At 53.6% G+C, this 17,169-nt stretch overlaps 1 protein-coding gene across 2 annotated transcripts in view; it reads right to left on the bottom strand.

Annotated features, from left to right (window-relative positions):
- DOCK2 (dedicator of cytokinesis 2) overlaps positions 1-17,169 on the bottom strand; it is a 357,524-nt gene that overhangs the window by 26,162 nt on the left and 314,193 nt on the right. For both annotated transcript variants that reach the window (XM_037057743.1, XM_037057741.1), the window contains exons 34-38: positions 15,419-15,504; positions 9,324-9,480; positions 7,440-7,480; positions 2,992-3,082; positions 2,250-2,369 (exon numbers count right to left, since the gene is read on the bottom strand). In XM_037057743.1, coding sequence (XP_036913638.1) covers positions 2,250-2,369; positions 2,992-3,082; positions 7,440-7,480; positions 9,324-9,480; positions 15,419-15,504 — 495 coding nt within the window. The remainder of the gene's footprint in view (positions 1-2,249; positions 2,370-2,991; positions 3,083-7,439; positions 7,481-9,323; positions 9,481-15,418; positions 15,505-17,169) is intronic.

Here is a 17,169-nt window from a genome sequence, read left to right as displayed (position 1 = left end):
GGCCAGGCAGGAGTGAGGTAGATTTCCTCCCACTTCCGCCCCTGTGGTCACTGAGACCTCCGACAGACACTGACCCGAGTCTAAGACATTACAGCACCTGCCAGCCTCGAGCCGGGGGTGGGGTACGCAGGGGCGGAGCAGATGTCCAGATGGCACAGGCATGGGTAAAGCGTACACTAAAATAGACGTGCTAGCCGGGTTCTGAGGGATGCAGAGGAGTCGACCCGGGGATGACAGACGGACGTATGGAGTAGAAGCCATCATGTGTGTCTGGGGCACTGAGTTTCCACAAACGGAGGTGGGGCGCGGGGAGAAGCTGAAGGGAGCTAAGGAATTTGGGCTTCATTCTGGAAGCTTCCACAGCAGTGGCTTTCAGAGGGAGCTGTGGCCCCTCTGCTCCCTCTTTTCTGCTCCCAAAGTACTTAGTTACGACCCTGCTCCCTCCCCCCCCCACTATTGCACAGCGCCAAAGGGTGATATGCAAACAGGATGGTGATGGGCATGTCTGGTTTCCCAACCAGAAGGTAAGACCTCTGAGATCCGGGGTCGTGCCTTTCTCCTCTCTGCCCAGCACGGGGCCAGCTGACCTGGATACCTTGCAGAGGACAAAGCTCCACCTGCACTTTCGGGGCTGCCCCACGCCACCACTTACTGTGACCAGCTTCATCAGCTGATAAGCTAACGGGAAGCTCTGACTGGATGTCCCGTCTTGCAGGGTGGGAGGTCCCAGAGCCACAGAGTCTCTGCCCTCAAGAGGCTTATAATTATAAATTACAGAAGCCGCTCAGCTCCTGGGGATTTATAAGCCCTTCCACAGACATTACCTCACTCTGTCTTTCCGGGGGAAGTGGGGAGGTCAGGCAGAGATGGATGCGGCAAATGCAGCAATGGACAGATCAGATTAAGTGTTCAGTTCTGTCCTGATGACCTACAGGGGGCTGGCCATGCAGAGGAGACGCAGGAGGTGCGCTGGAGGAGGACACGGCCCATCCCCGGGGGGCCCTGAAGGCGGAATCAGGCCTTGACAGTGAAGTTAGAGCTTCACGAGATGTTCCCACGTACCAATCCTGTGCTAGCTGCTCTGCGTGCATTCTCTCCCCAAATTTTTGCAGTATCACTAGGAAGTGGGTAGTATTAGTATCTCACTGTGATGGGTGGGGAATTGGAGTCTCCGAGGAGCCCAGGAACCATGGGGAGAGGAGCAAGTCTGAAATGCAGGCCGCCTGGCTCCAGAGCCTGAGCACTCAGCCAGCAGGCCACTTCCCCTTGGCGGCGGGGGGGAAGTGGCATTGGGGGGGCTGGCATTGGGGTTGGCACTTCCTAAAGGTCCCCTGGTGGGCAGCAGTCAGGCTGGCTCATCTCCTGACCCAACCCAACCGAGCCCTCTGTGCTTGCTGTGAGAGGTGCATGATGGCACCACAGTGTCACTCATACATTCAGTCCATTCAGTTATTCAACATGTAATTACTGGGCCCTGCATGTCAGGCTCTGTCCTGGCCACTGGGCATTCAGCAGTGGACAAGTTGTCTGCACACAGGGCATTCTTAAGTGAGGAGCCAGAACATGAGGAGGTAGAACCAAAGTGAGCAAGGTGATGCCTCACAGTGACAAGTGCTTTGAAAAGGCAATAAAGGTGAGTCTAGGCTGGGGCATTACTTTGTCCAGGGTGGTCAAGGAAGGCTTCCTGGAGGATGTGACACCTGCGCAAAGCCCTGAGCCATGAGAAGGAGGCCGGCATGGGGTGCTGCAGAGGAGGGACATTCCGAGCTGGGGAAAGCAAGTGCAAAGGCCCTGCGGTGGAGAAGAGTGTGGCGCAGAGCAGGTGAGGAAGGAGGAGCCTGGCAGGGACGGAGTGAGAGAAGCAGTCAGAGGTCAGCTCGCATGGGGCCGCGCAGGTCATCATGGGCAGGGCGCTGTAGCTTGTTCTGCGTGGAATGGGGGGACCAGTAAGATGGCCGTAAGCAGGACAGTGGTGTGATCCAAAATATGCTTTACGATCACCCCATTTCCTATATGGAGGAAGCTCTGGTGGAGGCAATAGGGGAAGCAGGGAGACTGCTTAGGACTCACTGGGTGTCCAGGTGTGTGATACTGGGCCTTGACCAGAGGTGGAGAAGGACGGAGAGCAGTGGTCAGACTTAGGACTGGATGGGGAGCTGGCTGCAGCTGGACTGGGTGTGGACGGCGGGGGGCAGAGGGCCCTTCCCAGGAGCAGGTCCCCACAGAGAGGAGCGGCAGGGACGCGTTACCTTCCCCTTGTCAAAGTACCCTATGATGATCTCATACAGCGTCTCCTTCAGCTGTCGGTGGGTCTGGGGGTGCTGCTGGCCCGTCTGCATGACCTGGGACGCGCACTGCTCATCTGACCACTGCGGAGAGAGGACATGCGGAGTCACCAGGGGCTGAGAGGCCGAGGGCAGGTGTCTTTCCTGCTGATGAGGAGCTGCTGCCCCGCCCCCCTGGTGTCAACAACAGTCAGAGAGATGCTGGTCTGCAGTTCTGGCTGGGAAGCGCCTCCTGATTTTTGCCAAGTTCACTCGACTCTCCGTTGGCTCATACATGTGGCGTGGGGGGGTTTTCTCTGAAGCCCTACATGGTCCCGCTCTTCAAAAGCCAAAGGAAGTCCCTTGGACTTTGTCCCACTATAGCAGCCCTTTGTCTTGCTACAGCGCACTGGGTATGCTAGTGACAGGCAGCTGCTGTTCCCACGTGACATAAAACAGCTGGGTGTTACACCACACGGCGAGATGCATCTGGAGGGGTTGCTGTGTGGCTCCCTGTGAAGGTTACTCAAGATCTTGTGGGACCAGGTAGAAGCAGCGAGGAGGGGTAACCTGTCAGGTCAGGACTTTTGGGACTTCGAGCAGAAGAAAGTTGATTTCAGTAATTCTTTTTTTTTCCCTTTTCCTTTTTCATTTTCTAACTCTCCAGCTTGCTGCAAGGGCCCCGGGGGGATCCCAGCAGGAGTCCGCTTCGCTGGAAGGGCAGTACCTTCAGGAGCCAGGTGTGCAGGAGGAGCGTGTAGGCGGCCTCCGTGTAATTGTCGCAGTCCAGGTGGAGATCGCGGAGTTTGTACAGGTACCTGTTTGGGGAAACATGCTGAGTCACCCGGTGCAGCGACAAGGGGGTTAGGGAGAACAAGTCAGGTGGAACAACCGAGTATCTGGGGGTCACGAGGGAGTTCCCCAGCCCTGCCAGCCAGGCCCACTACGTGGGTCACATGGAAGCATCTGTGGGGCACTTTGTGCACGCAGGTACCGTGCTCAGTATTTTCAATGCCTTGGACCACTGAAACCCTGTGACAACCCTGTGAAATGGGTATGTTGAGGATTCCCATTTCCAGATGGGAAAACCACGCTTCCAGCCAGTACCCTTCGACTTCACACCGAAGACTCTGGCCAGTGCAATACAAGGGAAGTCAAGGAAGGGGAACCGAGCAACCCGTCAGAAGCCGAGGGCTGGTAGACAGACGGGCTGTGACCCCAGGCTACCTGCCTTTAGAGCCCACACTCAAATCATGCACTATTCCAGGAGCTCGAGCAAGCCACGCCTCTGCGAAGGGGGCAGCTCCTACCCTCCCTCGGGGTTCCCCAGGGATAAAGGAAGCGCATTTAAGACAAGGAAGTGGACAGGGGCTAGAGATCGATATTCTGCTCGAGGCCTGGAGCTGCCAGCAGGGGGAGTCTCCTGTTCTGCAGGAATCACATTCCCACCTCCCGCCTTGTACAACATGATGCTCCAACTCGGAGACCTGGGATGAGTCACCAGGGAGGGCAGCTGAGGGCAGAACAGGAACAGAGGAAGGGAGCTCCGGCCAATTCTTGGTACCTAGCTGGTACCACGGGGCAGTGAATTAATTTTTTGGTGCCTGACTTTGCTCACCTGGAAAAGGCTACGCTCACAGAACCCCCCCTCCCCCCATTACATGCACACAAAGAGCCCACCAGACCACGTGTGAAGGCTCAGAAAGCGACAGCTAACTTTGCTGCCCGCAAATGCGAGTTTGCCCTGACAGTGATTAGCGTGGAGCCAGTGCTTAGCGATAANAGCTGAGGGCAGAACAGGAACAGAGGAAGGGAGCTCCGGCCGATTCTTGGTACCTAGCTGGTACCACGGGGCAGTGAATTAACTTTGTGGTGCCTGACTTTGCTCACCTGGAAAAGGCTGAGCGCTCACAGAACCCCGCTACGTGCACACAAAGAGCCCAGCAGACCACGTGTGAAGGCTCAGAAAGCGACAGCTAACTTTGCTGCCCGCAAATGCGAGTTTGCCCTGACAGTGATTAGCGTGGAGCCAGTGCTTAGCGATAATGGGTAACCAGCCACAGCGATAATATCTGTTACTGTGGCAAACTCGGTTTTTCTACAAAACATTTCCTCCTGCTGCTGTTATGGAAACACAATTCAGATCGGAAGAACCGCTGCTTTGGTGACTTGTGTTTTGTCAGGAGCAGGTGACTCTCAGTACTGTGGTGAAAGGAAGGCACAGTGGCGCCCTCAGTCCCTTCCCTTCCAGAGGAAGGGCGTGGTCTGAGGCCAGGCCAAGATGCTGCCCCGACCGTCTAACATCCAGGGCAACAGACGGCTCCTGGATCATCTGCATTCCCAGCAGGTCCCAGTGCTCGGGCTGAGGCTCCTGTTAGAAGAAATCCGCCCGCATAGAATGTCGCCGCAGGAGGAGCTGGGTTTAACACCCTCGAGCACAGAAAGTGTGGCTGGCGAGCCAAATGGAGGCTGCCCGACCTCAGGGTAGGCGAAGGTTTTGAGGAGAAAAAAGGTCAGCTGGTGGCTTTTGATCACGAATGAGCCAGGACAGCCTGGTGACCATCTATCTGCTTGGGTGTTTACCCAATCAGCAAGGCTGTCCTGAGCATGGGGGCTGCACCAGGCACCAGAGACATGTGGGGACATGTTAGCTGTCATTCAGGATTTGGAACTTGGAGCCCAGGGAAAGGGGGCGGATGTCAATCAAGCAATCACATAAATAATCGCCAAAACGATTATTTTTGATCAGTGTTTGTGATCAGCGTTTTGGAGGACGGTCTCTGGTACTCTGACAGCAGGGTCCTGCAGGTGGGGCTTCCAGAAGGTTCCCATAGTGGGGCTGGGACCTGAGGCTGAGGGGATAAATGGGGAGCGTCTCAAATGGATCCTTCCTTCCTTCCTTCCTTCCTTCCTTCCTTCCTTCCTTCCTTCCTCCCTCCCTCCCTCCCTCCCTCCCTCAAATGGGCGCTTTATACAGTACATCAATTCACTCCCCCAACAATCCTTACATAGACAAGAAAAGTGAGACCAGTGTTAAAGTGGACAGAGATAGAAACAGGTAAAACCAGGTTTTGAAACCAAAAAACCAGCCTGGCTGGAGCCAGGCTGTTTCTGCCTCTGCAATCTTGGCCATTCCGCCCTCCCCCCTCCCCTAACATTCTGCTGACCCATCAGAGTTACCAGTGAACTTGCACACATCGAGCGAGTGGTCCACCTTAGAAACCCCTACCTGTGTGGCTGAACCCTACCTTAGCTCCCCTCCCTGTCCTTGGTCCCTTAGATCCCTGAAGGCCGAGTCCACAGCACTTGGGAGAGAGTAGGCTGAGGGACCCTGCTCCGCTCAGCTCCCTAGCCAGCCCACACACCTTCTCCTCTCCTTTGTCAACTCAACGACAGAGCCCACAGCTGCACACCCAGATGGGCTCCACCTGGGATTCGAACTCAGACACCTCCAGATGCCGGGTGGGCAGCTTGAGAGAGATGCACCGGTCAAGTTCAATGGGGAGCAGATGGTGCTGTGAGCAGAGCTGTCCTGCCGTGGCCAGTCTAGGGGCAGTCGTCAGGACAGGATAAGAGCCCAGTGTTGCCGTGCCTTCTCAGTTTTTCAGAGGAAGCAGGACATTTTGATTTTTTTATGTAAAACCTTTAGATTTTAAAAAATCTGGCAAACAATGAAAGACATCTTGAAATACTGTGTCTGCCAAACAGAACAGATTTTCAGACGACGTCTGGTTCAGGCAAATGGAGTTTTCCTAGCTCTATGGGAGTCAAGTCTTCAAAGCGTATGGAGATCTGGGAGCTGCCATCTGTGTTTCTAAAGGGAGAAGGAGGGTGGGGAGGTTGGAGGGAGCGAGCGTGCACCAGGCACGTTACCTATAGCACCGCGTGGAACCCTCAGGACCGAAGGCAGCATGAACGCATCCTACGGCAGGAGGCCTCAGCCCAGAGACACTGAGCCATACAGCCGGGGTCACAGAGAAACGAGGGGGGAGGGTCACAGAGAAACAAAGGGGGCCCCAGGCCTCCGAGCCCCCAAAGCTTGGTGCTGCTATAGTAGGTCATGTCTAGAGATGTTATAAATACTCTCCAAGTTCAGGACGACCTATGGAATTATCTTTCTTCCAATCGATAGCTCCTGTTTCCGGAATAGTGCTAAACTAAGCACGTAAAAACGTAAAAACGTCTTCTGTTACAGCAGAGTGAGTTCAGACGTTGAGTTCACAGCCTAGAAGGAGCCATGCTTGTCAGCGTCACAGTCAGTGCCACCTTGCAGGGTCTCGTCTCATCAAGACAGGCGTCAATGTAAATGCCCAAGAATCCTGCCATTGTGCTCTTTACGGGGGAAAAAAGTTGGGAACACCTCAATGTTCAACAATACAGGATTGGCTACACAAATTATGGTATACTCTGGAAAGAGAGTTTTATAGTTTCATTAAAAGGATGTTGAAATATGTCTGTGGACACAGAATTCTTGTCAAACAAGGAATAAATTATGAGCCATATGATCCCATTTTGGCAAAAAATATGCAGGCACAGAATTCAATCTATATAGAAATACAAAAGGGTCCGTGAATATGATTGGATTGTGGAGGTTTATTTCAGTTTTTTGTTTTGCTTGTCTGTATTTTATGAGTACTTTTTGTTTTGGTAATTGATATATATTATTTCTGTAATGAGTGAAAATAACAATAGCTTTCTTAAAACTTTAAAGAAACAAATACAAGATTTTGAGAAAAACTGGCAAGGGAGTTCTTCGCTGTGGGCTAATGTCCACCCCCCCAGTCCTTCAGGACGTGTTCAAATAACTCTTTTTAAAATGCCTACAAGGCGGGCATCATGCATCACACATTCTTTCCCTTTAAAACTGGGATGCCAGTGACCTGACTGCCTGCCTTTACCCACTCAGGACTTGGGCTTCATGAGCTCAGTCCACAGGTGGGTGAGGAGGGCATGGCCTGTGGCCAGCACACAACCGCTCGGCAGGTCTGAGGACCCTCAGTGAGTTTTGGGGGCTAATTACAGGAGCATGAAAGGAACTGAATGTGGGGAGGCCGACAGAAATCAGGGTGAGAAGGTAAGCTTCCATCCTCTCCTGAAGACAGGAGGGAGCCATCGATGGATATTGAGCAGGAGAGTGACACAGCACGTTTGGGTCTTAGAAAACAAACATCTTACCTGATGTACATCTCCTCCCGATTGTTGTCTTTGTAGAAATTCTAGGCAGGGAAGGAAAACAGTGGTGAGTGTTTGTATCTGCAGAGCAGCGGGGGCGGAGGGTATAGCGATGGAGGTGAGAGGAAGGTTGCTATTTACTATCTGGACGCCCTGAGATCGGAACAAGACATGTCCTTTCCTGAATGCATCAAACTTTCCACTAGGAAAGTCTGCGTTGACAGTCACCTCCCGGATCCTTAGAATGCGAGGGCCAGAGGAAGTCTCTCAGCCGTCCCATCTCAGGGGGTGCAGCTGAGCTATATTATCAAGGCGGTCTACTCTGACAAAGTCGAGGGAGAGAGGCAGCCCAGCCTGACCTTGAAACACTCAGACCCTGCACTCTGGCGGACCTGAGTAATAGCAGCCACAGAGTCAGGGCGATAGTAACCACAGCAGGTCCCAGGGGTGAGAGCAGATCATAATGCCCGACACGCGGAACCGTCAGGAGTTAGGATGAGGCTCCCACAGCCCAAAGCAGTGCGACCTGGCAACTCCCATCGAGCTCGGGGGTCCTCTCAGCCAGCAGTTGCCCTGGGCTCCACCACCAGGGATCCTAGTCTGTGCCCTTTGAAACAAGTCCTCGTAGATTGGGAGCCAGGAGGTCGTGATCTGCTCTGTGCCCACACTGGGAGCAAACACAGATTTAATCCAATGCCCCGACGTGCACCTGAGGCTCAGGTGTGGGGGCGGGGGGTGATGGGTTCCAGGGCACATGGTTGGGGGTGGCCGAGCCCTACTAGACCTCAGCTCTCCTGACACCCCACTGCCACGCCGTCCTCCTCCCTGATACCATACTGACACCCCAAACCAGCAGGCTCTGTTTGCTTCTGGAACAGTCTGTCCCAAACTTTCTTCCTGGTCAGTCTGACTGTGGAAGGTCGGTGGCTGCTAACCTCCCGGAAGAGCCGCCTTCCTGCTCTGCATGTGCTGGGGCCTCGTGGAGTCAGGAGCAGTGAATTCCTTTCTGCTGCAATCAGGGTTTTTAAACTCCTTGTGGCACGGCGGGAAATTGATGGAAACATCTCGACTAGTACGATGGAAATGGAGGCCACACACAGAATTTGGGGGACAGGGTTGGTACAATATTTCTAGAACATCGGGGGCTCATTGTAACAGGCGCCACTTGGTCTTTGGTCAACTCTGGGTGGGCTGCATGGTGGGTGTGGAACACAGTGGCTGCCACTACCTGTCTCACGACCCCATCACAGGGCATGTGGAGGGAGACCTTCGGTGGGGAGCTGGCCCGTGGCAGGTCCTGTGTCACAGAGGGTGAGAGTCTGGGTGTGGGGTGAGCTGCCCCAGGGAGCAGGTGCCCCGTAGCATTTTCTGTAAATCCTACTATTGCTTTTCTCTGCAAGAGGGGGAAATAGCATGTGCAGGGGGCATCTCACCACGGGCCAGGACTGCACAGCCACGAAAGAGGTCCCATCCTTTCCTTCCGGGACCAGAGGAACAAACTAGACCTTCAGAAAGCTTCCTTGACTTGTCCATTCGATTAATTATCAGGGGCGGCACGAGAACCCGTGGGCTGCGTGTCTCCAAAGTTCATCCGCTTAACCCCTCCCCATCGCCAGCTTCCTCCCATGCGGTGTGTTTGTTAAGTGACCCAGGGAACACTCATTCCCATTTCAGTCATAAGGAAACTGAGGCGCAGAAAGGGGAAGTGATGGGCCTTAAGACACAGCGCTAGCAGATGGCAGAGCAGGGGTCCCAGCCCGCGTCTGTCTGGTTTCCAAAGCCCTTGGTGCTGCATGCCGATCGGGGACAGCCGTGAACCTCAAGGCCAGGACTGCCCCAGGACCGAGGTCTGGCGCGGACCGCAGGAGGGCCGCCAGCCCTACTCACCAGCAGGTTCACGGTGCAGCTCATGCGGTTGTCCTTGCTCTCGTCCGTCATCACGCCCCGGTAATCCAGCAGCTTCTCCAGGAGGCCTTTGACCAGGCTCACGAAGTTCTCCACGGACTTGAAGATGGTCGGGTGCTCGGCGGCGCACTCTACCAGGCTGCGGGCGCAGACGGAGGGCAGTGAGCTCAAGGCCAGGGAGGAGGCTGTGCTGGGGTGAGGGTGAGGTGCGGGGGGGCGGTGCCCAAGCCAAATAATCTAGTGCCCTCAGTTCCCCTGGTTCATTGGCGCATCTTGTTCATTTATTCACTTACACACTATTTGCCCCCATACAGCTATTCAATGGACTGCAGTTCACCTGACCCCTGAAACTTACCCCACAGCTCTGGAGGATCAACTGTCATTTTCTTCCCCACCATCAAAGTGGGGAAAAGCCAAAACAAATCTCCCCTGTGGGCAATGGCGTGGGGACAGGGTCGCTGTTACATACCCACTTGGGAGAAACTCGGTGACACTGTCCTGGGTGTCGATTTTCACAACATCAGAACCACAAACATGCCCAGCCTTTGCCCCAACTATTCTACTTTGAGGACTCGAGTCTACAGAGATACTCCCAGAGGTGTGCAAGGATCTATTCACCATGCTTTTAAATTATGTCCAGTGGTGAGATAATTGGAACTGCTTTAACTTTCCATTGCTAGGCAAATGGTCACAGAAATTACAGCACGTTCACAAACTGTTATTCTGTTGAGTCTGAGAGATCGATATGTTTTGACACGCAAAGCCCTGCAGAGAGCGAGGCTCTGAACAATACTTTTCACTCAACCAGCTCACACAGAGCCTGACTCTGTCGCAGGCATTATTTGAAGCACCTTACAATTTTGACTATTAAAACTCTCATCACAGTCTTATGAGATGGGATGTTTGCCGATGGGGAAATGAAGTCACAGAGAGGTGGACTAACTTGCCCGAGGTCACGCATTTGATAAAGGCCAACGGTCTCGCTTTAGCGTCTGCGTTTCCAACCAGCAAACCCTGCACAGGTGGAGCTGCGTGTCGGCATTGTGTGTCGGCGTTGTGTGTTTGTAAATTGGCCGGATGTGTGCGGGAAACACGCCACACCCTCCAGAGCGGGTGCTCCTGACAAGGGGTCTGGGGGGGAATGGACGAGGACTGCGCTTGTTTTTCCATTTAAATGTGCATCTATTATTTGAAATTTGACACTTGTAATATTAATATTCTATGTTAAAAAAAGTGACATTCTCTAAGCGCCTGTTCGTTGCTAGGCACTATGCTAGGCATTGCTTGGGGTGGGGATGGGAGAAAAGATACAAAAAAATATATCAAAACGAATCACACCTACCCTCACTCAACCTACAGGCTAGGTGTGAAGTGGCAGATGGATTTAAATTTGATTAATGACTACTTCTTATTAATCATGTCTTCTGCATCAGATCCTGCACAAATTGCTTTTGCTTAAGAAATCACCACTGTAATTCTGATAAGTAGTAAATATTCCCCTCATGTTCCATGTGAGGAAATCAAGGCTCAGAAAGGTTAACAGGTCTTCCCAAGGTCACTCAGGCAGCAAGCGGCGACCTTGGGAATCCAGGCAGTGGCTGTTCAGTGTTTCCACAGAGGAACTTTGCGGTGCGTCCTCAGGCATCTCTAAGAGCTGCAGACGAGCATTCCCCGGGCCATTTGTTTCTGCCCGCTCTCCCGGGGCAGCTGGAGTCCCAGGAGCCTCTAGGAGGGCAGAGGTGAGAAAGGCAAGGATTCTGGGGAGCGGTGGGGGGCGCTCATTTCCTCCCAGAAGCCAGTCCAGGCTGGAAGGAGGTGACATTGCCAACGGTGGCTGTGACCAGACAAATCCATCTTCTCAGTGGGACAAGCACCTGTTTTCCTGGCTCTCAAAGAGAGATGCAAATTGCCCTTTGATTTCGCCTGTCTGGCTCAGTCATAGCTGCGCCTGACTCTGTCTGGACCGGTGGCGTCCAGCCCTGCGTCCCGCCTGAAACACAACACAGTCTCAGCCTGCTGGGCAGGGGGCACCTCAGAGCCTGAGCGCGGCCAGGCCAGTGTCCTCTGCCCTGGCCATGCGGTAGAGTCACGGAGGGGGCGGGATGGGCTTTACAAAGCTCAGTGCCCACCCAGGGTCAATGACTCTGTGTCTTTAGGGGTGGGGGCCAGGCAGCAGTATTTTATTTTTTAAGTAAATCCAGGTGGGTCTGATGTGCAGCCAACATCAAGAACCACTGGCTTAGTCCACTGCTGTGCACACCTCTGTGTGCATGGGAACACCGGGCATTGTGTTACCCTGTTCTGCTTCAACAGGCCTAGCGGGGGCTTGCGAGTCTGCATTTCTAACAAGCTTCCAGTAGAAGCTCAGGCTATTGAGCTTCTTCCTTTGAGAAGCGAGGGTTTGGGCGCATGAAGTCTTGGCTTTCTTAGTTTCTCTGTTCTTTAGGCAAGAAGTTGGAAAACGGCTCATTCGGCCTAGGATTGTGAGATGAACTGGGTAGATTAGTTTCAAATCATCCATCCAGCCCTGGCCAGTGTGGCTCCGATGGTTGGAGCACCGTCCCATTATCAAAAGGGGGGTGGGTTTGACTCCTGGCTCGGGCACACACCCAGGTAGATTCTAGGTTGCAGGTTTGGTCCCCAGCGAGGCGCCTACAATTTCTGGGCCAGGCGCGTACAGGAGCCATTCCTCTCCCTCCCTTCCTCTCTTTCTAAACGCAATGAAAAAAAATGCCCTCAAGTGAGGATAAAAAAGAAATCATCCCCCCACCCTCCACCTTCCCACCCAACGTGCGCTGTTCTAGAACCAGGGAATCGCTGACCTCCGGGAGGTCATGGTCTAGCAAAGGCAGCAGCTGTAGAAATGAGATACAAACTCACCCTAACAGACAACGACACTACCACTTACTGAGCACTCCCTGTGTTCCAGAGGCCCTGCTGAGCCCATTTGATTGGTTTCTTTGTTAAATCCTCACAAAATCTCCTTGAGGTAGGCATTATTAAAACCCTGAATTCACGGATGAGGCCCAGGCCCCTGGGGCTTGGCTCTGACCTCGGTCCCACCAAGGTCACGGCGGGCATCATGCATTGAGTGCTTTGAGTCCCACAGGGGGGTATACATGACAATGAAGAAGACCTGCGAGAATCTCCAGGTGATGCCCCGCCCCGTTCAGCGGGAACAGGAAAGGAGGGGTAGGGGAGCCTGAGATCCTGCCTTGGGGGCTGGAGGGCTGCGGGGAGCTCACACCTCGAACAGACGGCATTGAGCGTGGAAGGCCTCCAGAAGCACCGGTCCAGGCCCAGACTCCCCATCACACCGCCAGACCTGGGCTTCCTGTATTCCTGTAGACACTCTGCATGTAGTCCCTCTTCTGACAGGTCCTCTGGCCCACGGAGAGCTAGCCGGGTCCCAGAACACACAATTCTCCATCCCTTCACACCTTCCAGGCGCCTCCCTACTTCTAGGAAAATTCCCATGCAGACAGAACACAGGAGAGTAGAGAAGACCTCATTTCTCCACTCAGCGTGGGGCCCTCGCTTTCAGCCAGGTGCGGAAGGGCAGCAGGGACTGAGGACGACCAGCCCGGAGGGCGAACAAAAGCCAGCCAGGCTCACGGCTTGGAATAACCACATCGCCACCCACCTGGGACTCAATGATAATAATAATAGCTAGCTAATATTTCTGGACGACCTGCAGGGTGTCGGAAACGGCGCTAAGCGTTTTGCATGACTTTTCTTGGTTATTCGGAACTGAATCTCTGAGAGCTGGGTGGTATTTTTATCTGCAATATGCAGATGGGGACACGGAGGCCCAGGAAGTTTAAAGAAGGAAGAAGCAGGGACTCGGGCCACAGGATGCGCTGATGGGGTCCTGACTCCTCGGGTTGGGCTTGATTGCTTTTTGTTGAAATCATTCACACCTCTATCTCAGGAGCAAAATAATGAGCTCTTTCTCATTTCCTCGCCCTCTATGGGCTCCCTTTATAAATAATCACTCGGGAAGGATTTGAAAGCCCCGCTGACCATCTGAAGGCTGTCGCAGAGCACCATCCGCCCACAAACACGGAGCGTGCTGGCAGGGACACGGGTTCACCTCGGGTCGATATTTAGATACTACTTTTTAGAACTTGAAGATAAACGTTGACTCAGGCAAAGTGCCCCCTTTTCCCCTGGACAGTCGACCTCGGTGCCCATCCAGGGGCAGCTGGGAGGTCTCTCCTTCCGATTGAGCTGCGTCTGTGTTCCAGGTGTTTGGGGAGGGCTGTGCAGTGACCCAAGGGTGTGGGGGGGCCGGCCAGGATGCTGCCACCTGGGACCCTGCTGCTACCCGAGGGTCTGAGCAAGGCCTTTCGTGTGCTGTGGTTGCCGAAGTTAAAATACTCAAAGAAGACTGGCGGCAGCATCCAAAATCAGAGTTATATCAGGGAATTATACAAATCAAAGATTCTACAATTAGGAGGAAATTTGGGGTGTCTGAGTCCCATTCCTAAACCTGGGGTGAAGTGTGGTGGGGTGGGGAGGGCTAGGAAGGTAGCAATGGCAGTGACAGAAACCACTGTGTCCCGGACGCTTTGCACTCACTGTCTTCAAAGCGACCACGGACGGCGTGCTGGCCGTTTCACGGATGGAGGGAAGCCAGAGATGCTGGACAACTGGCCTAACTCGTGCAGCTGCTAGGTGGCGGAGCCAGGAATAACACCCAATGTCTTTCCCCAAAGATACAGGAGCCGACAATACACACATGAAAAGATGCTCAGGCGCATTACCCATCAAGAAAATGCAGGTCAAAAGCACAACCAGGCACCACCTCACACCACCCAGGACGCCTATAATCGGCAGGACAGACATCAGTGAGGGCTGTGACACATGTGGAGAGATCCAGCCTCCCGTGCTGCTGTGGGGACGTAGGTGGTGCAGCCACTTTGGGAAGGAGCCTCATGTTGCCCCAAAGGGTTACATGCGGATTAGCACGGGACCTGGTGATTCCACTCCTAGGTGTCCACCCGTCAGAACTGCAAACACACCCACACAAAAAACACATGCGTGAATGCCCACAGGAGCATCGTTCAACGGGAGCGTCGACAGCCAAAAAGTGGAAATGGATGCACGCCCATCAACAGGTGATGAATAAACAGAATAGGACCTATCCGGAGAGCGGAAGATTATTCGGCAAAACTGAGTTATCGGCACACACTACGGCATGGCTGACCCTCGGACGCATGCTCTGTGAGAGAAGCCGGCCACAAAGGAGCCTATAGCGTATAATTCCACTTCTGTGAAATGGCCAGGTTTGACAAATCTGTAGAGGCAGAAAGCGGGCCTGGGGTGGGAGGGAGGATGATGGCTGAGGGGCCAGGGGCATGGAGTTTCTTTCCAGAGGTAATAAAAGGCTCCGAAATCGATCGTTGTCATGGCTGCACAGCTGTGTGACTGGACTGGAGCCAATGAATTGCACACTGTAGGTGACTTGCAGGGTAGGCAAAGTGTAAGCTGTTAAAACAAGACAAAACAAAACACACAGCTGGACGCCAATGCAGTGCTCTCGCGTGCTGTCTGCTGTCTACTGCTGGGGTCAGGCAGGGTCGGGCTCGGGTCCCAGCCTGTCCACTCACTCACTCGTCCTAGTTTCCTTGGACCAGAGACAGCCTGTGCCTCAGAGGCTGCCTCTGTGAAACAGGGATCAGAGTGTGAAGGCGGCCGAGGGAGACGACGCAGACCGAGCACTGCGCATGGCGCCCCCCATGCTGCAAGAATCTGTATGTGCTGCTCACGGTCAACACCGGCCTTCGATTGGAAAACAGGCAACACCCGAGAATCATTCCACAGCTGAGAGATAACACAGGTGAACATTTGGGTGGGTACTTCCCTCTTCCCCACACAGCAAAGTTTCTTTTTATCTCCCCCATTCCGTCACCCTCAACGAAATAGCCACTCCAGAGGGAGATGTGAGGTTTCCTCCAAAAATGAAGCTTCCTTCATACCCATGAGTGTCCAAGGAGGACACAGGCCCCAGAGCCCCCCGGGGGGTCCTGAGCCCCCAGCCCTGGCAGCGCCCCTCCCCCTGGCCCTGAACTCACATGGACTCCAGCAGCTGCATGTACTGCTCGTCTCCTCGGCCCCCCTCCACCTCGTGGTCCAGCTTGAGGATGATTTCGTTTTCAAACTGAGGAAGTCAGAGATGAAGAGCAACACTAATCAACACCATCAGAAGAGTCAGTGTTCAAATCACTCAGTTTGTTACTGTAACCAAAACGTTAGGGAGCACCCATCCACTCTCAGGTTTAGTGCTGGGAAGCAGAAACACAGAATGGAACGGGGCAGTCTGGATGGCAGGCATGGGCACAGGAGAGAGGACGGGAAAGGGGGAGAGAGACAGAGAATCAGCGAAGGCTCCCAGCCAGGTCACTCGAGTTTGTTCTCAAAGTTCACACTGAAATTTGGAGGAGAATGGGAAGGGACATGGCATTCCCGGCAGAGGGCACAGCAAGTGCCAAGGCACAGAGGGACGCCACAGAGCACTGTGCCTTCAGGGAGTGGCATGCTGTCCCATGCAGCTGTTATTTCTGCCTGCCTGGCAGTCCTTCCTCCAGACTTGGGGGAATCACACCAGCCCTCCTCTCAGTCTGTGGGACTCAGGTGGGCTGACCCTACCACCCGAGATCCAGGTGTGGCTACGTGACCCAGGCTTAGTTCCTAATCAGTATCTTTCAGCATCCAGACCCTAGGATTATGAAAGGCCCAGACAAAGCCAGTGAGACCCAAATGTGAGGCTTTGTTGGAGGTTGTAGCAAATGGTCTTTCTGGTCTACCTGAAGCTTGAAGGCTGTAAGCCTGAGACTGCTGGGGATGACCACAGTGAAAGAGCCTGCCTGAGAATGATGAGAGAGCAAAGAGGAAGAGGTGAAGTGAGACGAACCTGATGCTATTTTTGAGTCCCTGGATCCAGCCATACCTGAAGCTGTACTACTTACATGCATGGATGCCTCCTGTAAATAGTACATGAGGCTGGTGACAACTCTAGTGGTCAGAGATCAGACTAGCTTAAGTGACCTGAAAGTAAGCCTGCACTAACAGTTCTACTGAATCTTGTAACACGGAAGTCAGAGAGTGTTCTGTTTTCCTACTTTCACCCAGCTGAGTGGCTTATTCAATATTTCAAAGGTTCATAAGATGCCTTTTTTATGTGACTTTAATGCAAAGTGATTTGCCCTGTTTCATTATCACACCCTGAGGAGTGTGTACAAATCATGCAATGCACACATTACCCATTTCAAGTAAGAACCTGGCACCTGGAGAAGGGAAGGAGGCCCTTGGTGACGGTCACCAAGGTCGCAGGAGCCTTTGGGGACTCCTGGTTCCTAACCCAGACGTTTTATTCAAGCCCTCACAGTAACTCTGCGAAGTCAGGATGTGGAGCATCGCCTTTAACTGCGACAGTGCATGAAAAGCAGCCAGCCCTGCTTGGCACCACCCTCCATAAGCATCCGTTATAGTTACGGATGAAGTGGAGGCTCAGAATTTCCATGGCTTGTCTGCAGTCTCAGAAGAATGGCAGGGGCCTTTGGCCAGCCCTTCCTGGTGCACCAGGACCAGACCCATTCCAGTTAGCTGGGATCTTAGATGATGAAAGGCAGTGACCAGAGTCACTCCCCCTGGTTTACATACCATTCATAGGGCCGCTGTCCCCTCACTTTTGTGTGCTAAGGGCCAAAGGAAGGGGCTGGAAGGGGCTGGATGGAAGGAAGGAAGGAAACAAGAACAGAGGCCTGGATGGGGCCAATCAGGTGAGGCTCTGGGCTGCACGTGCACCACGCCCCTTCTATGACAC

This window comes from Sturnira hondurensis, unplaced genomic scaffold (genome assembly GCF_014824575.4).
Source record: "Sturnira hondurensis isolate 20B ecotype Veracruz unplaced genomic scaffold, ASM1482457v3 Scaffold0009733, whole genome shotgun sequence".
NCBI classification, from domain to species: Eukaryota; Metazoa; Chordata; class Mammalia; order Chiroptera; family Phyllostomidae; genus Sturnira; species Sturnira hondurensis.
Note: the sequence above shows the minus strand (reverse complement) of the source record. Positions and strands in the feature narration are given on the sequence as shown.